The sequence below is a fragment of the Sesamum indicum genome, linkage group LG2, assembly GCF_000512975.1.
Source record: "Sesamum indicum cultivar Zhongzhi No. 13 linkage group LG2, S_indicum_v1.0, whole genome shotgun sequence".
In the NCBI taxonomy this organism is placed as follows: Eukaryota; Viridiplantae; Streptophyta; class Magnoliopsida; order Lamiales; family Pedaliaceae; genus Sesamum; species Sesamum indicum.
The window spans coordinates 1,766,984-1,774,761 of record NC_026146.1 but is presented as its reverse complement, the minus strand read 5'-3'; the positions used below and the strand labels follow the sequence as shown (position 1 = coordinate 1,774,761).

Genomic DNA, 7,778 nt, shown 5'->3' with positions numbered 1-7,778 from the left:
CTGCACTAGTTTTGGCAGTGGATAATGGAAAACTTTTGCCCCCATATACCAAAAACTTCAATAAGGGAAACCCTCAACTCAATTATATATTCTGCCGACTACTGAACAAGCAAAAATCGTTTGGTAAACCAGCAAATGTATTGATTGTTTTCGTCTTTCAAGTCTGATATGAAAGAAAGATATAATAATGAGTGATTCAATTATAGGATCTCATTGATCGAGTAAAGTATTTCTGTGGATATTGAATTTGTTAGTGTCTCGCCATTTCCAATCCTCTGGCTCCATCCCAGCGAAAGTTCTTGATGTTGTTCAAAACCGGTCTCCTATTAAGAAACTCTGAGATGGTTGAGTGATATATTGGTAAATTATCAAATCATTATTCTGGAAATTATATTGTCAACATTTGTGAACCCCCCCTCCCACAGGGAATCAATAATTAAGGAAAAGATAAGGGAATCAGAAAGGACTTGAAGAACATAAAATGAATGAAAAATGTTGACAGTTTTGTTTTTCTTCTCATTTCAGGTAATGATTGATTTTCAAGCAGCTGAAAGGCAGAAATTGGAAGAACCTGCTTCTGAAATAGGTCTAGAAGCTCTATGTGCATTGGTATGTAAATTATGGCAACATATAATATGTGTAGATGCTCTGAATCATCATCCAAGTATTATTTATATCTTGCTAATAAAATCACTTTATGACAGATCAATAACAATCTTCGCTGCTACGATCTAGCTATGGAGCTAAGCTCTACCACACTTGAAGCTCTCCCACAGAATTATGCTGAGCAGGTGACCATGTTAGCCGAGAACTTCCCCTCACCCTCCTATTTCAGAGAGTGTGAACCCAATTGAAAAATAGAAGCCATAATTCAAAGTTAACAGTTTCTTTGGTGCTAATGTCAGTTTTGGATGTGTACTCGTACTCAAGCATTTTAGATTTGTAGTTGTGTTCAAAGTTAACGATTTCTTGGCTTTTAACACTAACACTATTCTCTTCTTATCTTTGGCTGCCTATCTCAAGCACTAGATTTGTAGTTGTAGGAAATCGTATGAGCTTTACTAGATGGATGAATTATTCCTGTCCTGTATCAGATTTTTCCTTAGTATCCACACTGGTGAAGTAATACAAGTCGCATGAATTTTTCAAACTTAGTTTTGCTGTTACATAGCTATTTTGTTACAAGTTGGTCCCAGTTTCACTGGCAAATGGCTTGTTCTAGATAAATAGACAAAACGTACGTGATAGAATTATCTTAAATTGACTTTATAAGTTGAAACTATGAAATCAGCGGAACAATGCAAAATATTTGAATTTGAAGAGAGATAGCCGCTCGCAGCCAGCGCATATTTAATTGAAATAGCATTTTTACCTTTGCTTCTCCAGAACCTCTCTTATACTTTTGTTTTCTCCATTAGGAAGGCACTTTTTGCAGTTTTGTTCTGTCTTGATTTGGCTTCAGGGTATTCATAATATTATGTTAATTCAGATTCTGAGTTCTAACCCTAGGAAAAAAGTTTCTTATGTAACCTATCAGATATCATTTTGTTAACCTCAGTCAGTTAATACTTAAATTACTGCATGCATGTCTATAAACTTCTTATCATTACAGTTCAGTTTCAACTGCTGCTTCATTCACTTTTATGGCTGTACTTATTTTGATTATACAAGATGAATGTCTCATTCTCTAAGTAGACATGCAGGCAAAATATTTAAATCCTCTGATTTATATTAATATTAACATAGCCAACTTGGAGATATAAAACTAAGACAAAACACAGAAGCATGGTCTGCATGTAATAGAAAATGAAGTATTTACTAGGACCAATGAGAAAGGGGAAACCCTCTTATGATGATTGATTTGAGGAAATCTGGTCACTGCAGTATTTATTTGCCGAGTGGATGTGATGAGGATGTACAGCACCGACCTCAAATTATAAATATTTCGTACTTAGGAGAATAACGCATTAATATATTATCTATATGCATGGACTTCCTATGTGATGGCTAATCTTTCTTTAGTCTGACCTTAGATCACTTGTACAGGTTAACTTTGAGGACGCTTGCAAAGGTTTCCTGGAGGTTGCAAAGGTATATTAGTGATTCTTTCTTTACTTGAGATTTATATTCTGTTATAACTCTCATTTGTAATAGCTCTGCATGATAGCTTCCTGATGAATAGTATCTTTTTGGGTATTGCTGATTTTCAACTTACAACACCATTACTTCTTCCTTTAATTCACCCTACTGTGCCATTTGTTCTCTATTTTGGTAGTATGTTTTTCTGCGATTACCCTGCCACTGTACCATTATGGAATATGTTAGGCATGTGTGCAGGTCATTGTTGCCTTTAGTAAAGCTGTTCCTACCAGCGCGAAACATCCAATGTTGACTGCATGGACATATTTAAGGATTTTTATTTGTCAGCATGTAATGATAGTTGTTAATTGTTGCTAGGAAGCTGTTCATCAAACTGTAAGTGTCATTTTTGAAGATCCAGGAGTTCAGGAATTACTTGTAAAGCTGTATCAGAAAGGTAATCAATTTTACTGCTGCCCAGCTTATTCTTGAGGTTTACTTCTATGAATATGTTTGAATGCTATTTAAAACTTATCCCTCTAAAGTGTTGTTGGCAAACTAACGCATGCAAATGACTGGTTACATCCTCAATGGTTGACAAAGCATGATAATTATATAATGGGATTTGCTTCTCTTGTGACTTGACAGAAATTGCTATGCTGTTACTCATACTCGTAATTTGACATTAAGTGTCCTGTGGATGTTTTGAGGGCATACTCTCTGAATGTTTTTGCTTCTAGTATCATGCATGCTATCAGGTTTCATAAATGAAACTTCTAAAATTACACTTCAGTTGCTAACTTGGGATTATATTGTGTCAGATGTTACTTTGTCGAAAGGACTAAATCAACATTTAGACTAAACATCACATGAACAAGTTGGTAAATAGATATAATAGTTTATGGCCGCATGTAATTAGCAGACAAATCTGGAAACATATAATAGAAATTAATTGGTGGAGATGTATAGTTGTTTAGTTGATTTGCATTGTGTCTCACTAGCACATTCTGAATTGGAAAATTTTCAATTGTACACCTTAATGAGAGAACATAGCTCTATGAAGTTGAAAACTCTGAGTCTGAGATAGAGTGCGCCATTTCTTTTTATATATGCATTTTTTATATATCTCAAGAACTAGTGAACCATAACCTCTTCATAGAGCACTTCAGGGTTTTTGGTTTCAAGAAGAATAGAGCAGAAAAGCAAAGGATCAAACGTTTATGTTATGACTCTATCATACTTAACATGATAATAGGAACTAGAGATTTGGACTTGGGAAAGCTGAGTTTTTCTTTCTTTTTCTTTTTCATTTTCTTTCTGAAAATTGTGGCAATATCATTCATGCTATATTAAGAGAAGTGTATTCAATTAATAATGGATGAAAGGATATTAATAGCCCTTTTTAAAGAAAACATTTTTTGGACAGAAAATAATGATATTAACTAAAGAAAACCAAAGATGCCCATTCAACAGAAAATATCACTGTCCAAATTACATCACAAAGAAGGTCTATTGTCTCATTGGCGGATTTGTAATAACCTGAAATGTACAGTGTAATCAGCAAGCTCATCTTAATTTCTGGCTGGAAAAACTCTTCATATGATTACCCCGAGAATAAAGCCCAGACTATTTCACTTCAATATGCTCCGGATAGAACCTTCTGTTGTTATACTTATTAGAACTCTCTGATTCTATTTGTTTTACTTTTCCCCACTTAAAACTTATCTCCTTTGATAAAACAACGCATGTAGTCCTGAATCATCTCCGTAGAAAGCCCCAGAGCTATAAGATAGTGAACCAAAGAAGTAAATAGTATGGTCATTACTGGGAATTTATCAAACAATCAGTCCTATCCTACATTTCTGATATCTTCTCATGCACCCAATCTGCACTACACAAATCATATCAAAATAATCCCAAAAAAAAAAAAAAAAATCATATGAAATAAATTCTGGAATTAAAGTGTATATAGGCATCTTGTGGACTATTAAGTTTTCACATTATTGCAGCTTTTTGGATAAGGAGTACAATCTCACATAAGGACGGACAACTGCAAATTTGAACAGATGAACTAAATTGAAACAAATTAACTAAATTAAAGTGTAAATTGCAATGAGCTCCCGGTTCGACATAATTACGAATATCTCTCATTGTCTAAAAAATTACCAATAGCCCCTAATGTTTGCTGAAATTATGTAGTCCTTTGACTTATGCCTTGAATTGATAACTTTTCCCTTGTTTTAAAAAGAAAAAAAATCGGGCGAAATGGATGGAAAATTTTGAAAAATTGTCCATTTAGTCCATAAATTTTTTTCCTAAATTTTAAAAAATCAGTAAAATTATAATTTATAGTTCACAGGGGCATTAGTTTACCTTAAAAAATTGATTGAAACCTAACGGATACTAATGGACTAATTGTTGGACGGCTCTTAAAATTAGGAGGCATTGGTAATTTTTGGAACAACGAGGGGTATTTGAAACTATGCCAAACATCAAGGGAGCTCGTTGTAATTTACCTAAATTAAATATCTTTTTTGGATTCCATTTTGGGTTCATGAAGAAATTTAAGCTTGAAAGAAAGGGAAAACACATAGGCGATTAAATGAATCAAATTCAATTGCAGACATGATCTTTTACTGATGTCTTTGTTGTTAATGCTCCAGATTGGTTGGAAGGACAGGTTACTGAGTACCTAGTTGCAACATTTGGTGATTACTTTACAGATGTTAAGATGTAAGTGATTTCACCCATTTGGGTAAACGTATTAAATGGTTACAAGTACCTTATATCCAGTGGTTGATTTGTCATCTATTGATGTATTTCATTTGTCTTTCTGAATATTTTCATTATTAAGGTACATTGAAGAAAGATCATTTAGACGATTTGTTGAGGCCTGCCTGGAAGAAACTATTGTTGTCTATGTTGATCATATGCTTCTCCAGGTTGCTATCATGAGAATATTTCCTGAGAATAGGATTCTCAACAATTCAGAACTTATCATTATGTAGTTAACCTTTAATTCTATCTTCTCTGCTCTGTAGAAAAACTATATCCAAGAAGAGACAATTGAGAGAATGAAGCTAGATGAAGAGGTTCTCATGGACTTTTTCCGGGAGTACATAAGTGTTTCTGTAAGTTCCACAGCACTTTTATGGAACTTGAACCCTTGATCTCCGCACATTCAAGATCCCCTTTTCCCTTATAAGAGAATAAATAATAAAATTACACGTATATGTGGACATTTCTGTCATAGACTTATCCACTTCCGCTGGCTCTTCCATCGGCCGCACTAATGACCCGTTATACCTGTGTACTGTGCACAAGGACGAGTTGGCGTGGGGGGGGGGGGTTCGGGGCGGTTTGGTTGTTGGAAGGCCTTGCCCCCCGGAAATTGGCTCTTATGATATCACTCATAATGTATTTTGTTCAAATGTGTATGGATTTATCAAAAAGATTGTATAAACAACTCCCTGATACTCAGTATTTTTTTCATTTTATTTATTACTTGCAATAAAATATCCTGCATAATCATCCTTCTGATGACCAATCATTAGTCTTTCATGACGCAGGTGAGAACAATTTCGGTGTTCAATTAATTAAAATAAAATAGCTTTTATCTTTTTGTAATTGTGTATCAAATGACCACATTGCATTCTGCTATCTTGTTTGGTTGTGTGGTTAAATTTGAATTTATTACATCATAAAAAGATAACAGCGTAATGACACGGAAGCTAGTTAAATAATGCTCGATAGCTATAACATTGGAAGAAGAAAGTGAAAAAAGGGGTCTCTGATCTCTATATAGACTGACTAGGGACTTCATAGAAGAATATAAGCAATTCACTTGGCTATATATTCGATTCTATTGTGCTTTAGCTTATTATTTGCAAAGCATTCATGTAATGCCGAAGTTATTATTGTTGCAGTTAGGGAGTTGGTTTCTTATATGTTACTTTAATTGATTTCCTCTTTTTTAACCTGTAACATTATTATGCTGCAGAAAGTCGAAAACAGAGTAAAGGTACTTGGTGACTTGAGGGAACTTGCTTCATCGGAGAGCCCAGATTCTTTCACACTTGTATACACAAATATTCTTGACCATCAGCCAGATTGTCCTGTAAGTGACTATTAACCTATAGTAAGCTTGCAGTTTAGGTTGAATCTATCCTTAGAGGGTTCATCTTGTTTTTCCAATTTGTTTCCTGTTCATTATCCTCTTGTGGGATTATTAAATAGAATCACTGCTTGTTATCTCTTTTCTTACCTTTACATTTTGTGGATGCAGCCAGAAGTGGTTGAGAAACTTGTTAGCTTACGAGAAGGCATACCAAGGAAAGATGCTAAAGAGGTAATACTTTAATTGCAAGTTTCTTAAACGGTAAATATGGAACCAAATTAGCCTTGACATACATAAGATGATGAACCGTTTATCACAGCTACTGGTCAATAAAAATAACCTAGACAATTAAATCAGATAAAAAGCCTATCGTCGTTCGTCTTAATTTTACCAAAAACTTGACTTGGTGTAAATAAAATATACTATCAGTTAATAAACTTTTTGTTGGTTAGATACGTCTGGAGTACACAACAGTCCATGTTCTTGATGTTCGTTACTTTGTGAAACAGGTTGTTTCTGAGTGCAAAGAAATCTATGAAAATTCTCTTGTTGATGGGCAACCTCCAAAGACGGGTTTCGTTTTCCCTAAAGTGAAGTCCCTATCAGCTTCCAAGCACAACCGCCTGTGGAGAAAACTCACCTAGTCGTACAACTGCTCATCTTTTCTGTTTTCATTTCTCGTGCAATTTGGCAATCTCCAACTTCCACTGTTGTCCCTGTTGTATATATGAATGTAACAATCGGCTTTTATTTTTATCATCGATAAGCAGGTGAATTTAAAACTTGCGTGAGATCGATATTATGTTGATGAGAGCTTGATTTGATTGAATTTTTCGAGCTAACGTTTAAATCTGTGGTTGGGCAGTTCTGCAATAGTATATGCTATGTTTTTTTCCGTTTTTAGAATGATTTTAAACTAGGCAGATCGGGACATAAAATAAGGCCAAACCCACCCAGAAGACGAGAAAGCTTTCAAGATTACTCTTAAATGCTCATCATATTTTCAACATGCATTCCAAAGTTTTTAAGATAAACAATTGGTAAAATTGCAAATTTAGTCTTGTATGTATAAGGGTGGTAAAATTAGTCTCGTAAGTATTGAATTAGCAATTTTAGTCCTGTAAGTGTTGAATTTAATGGCAATTTTAGTCTCTTAGGCCAAAATTATCAAATTTTAAACGGATAAATTGGGTTTAGGGTTTCGATTGCCGATTGAGCTTTGAGTTAAATGCATAGCATCCTTATAGGATGTTTACATAAGAAAAAGTAAAAAAAAAAAAAGTCCCTCTTTCACCTTTTTCTCTCTCTATACCCAGGGGAAGTGGATGGAACTGAGAATTAGTTAAGGGAAAATGATGGCTTGGCAAAGGCAAAGCTTTGGTTAGCAGGTTGGCGTCAAGATCGTTAATCAAAGGGATGAAATGTTAGGGTTGAAATTCGCTCTACTTGTATTAGGGGTAGTAAATGGAAATAAAAATTGATTGAGAGGGAAGTGAATGAAAGTAGAAATTGGTTTAGGGAAATGATGAAAAGCAAAGTTAGGGTTAGAAGGCTGGTACTAGGATAATTCGCCGGAGGTAGA

At 34.6% G+C, this 7,778-nt stretch overlaps 1 protein-coding gene across 1 annotated transcript in view; it reads left to right on the top strand.

Moving 5' to 3' along the window:
• Positions 1–7,074, top strand: part of LOC105176965 (exocyst complex component SEC6) — a 20,497-nt gene extending 13,423 nt beyond the window's left edge. The window contains exons 16-25 of the mRNA XM_011099970.2: positions 526–609; positions 705–791; positions 2,047–2,091; positions 2,458–2,536; positions 4,743–4,812; positions 4,934–5,021; positions 5,121–5,210; positions 6,080–6,196; positions 6,365–6,427; positions 6,706–7,074. Of these exons, the coding sequence (XP_011098272.1) occupies positions 526–609; positions 705–791; positions 2,047–2,091; positions 2,458–2,536; positions 4,743–4,812; positions 4,934–5,021; positions 5,121–5,210; positions 6,080–6,196; positions 6,365–6,427; positions 6,706–6,840 (858 nt within the window). The 3' untranslated portion in view covers positions 6,841–7,074. The remainder of the gene's footprint in view (positions 1–525; positions 610–704; positions 792–2,046; positions 2,092–2,457; positions 2,537–4,742; positions 4,813–4,933; positions 5,022–5,120; positions 5,211–6,079; positions 6,197–6,364; positions 6,428–6,705) is intronic.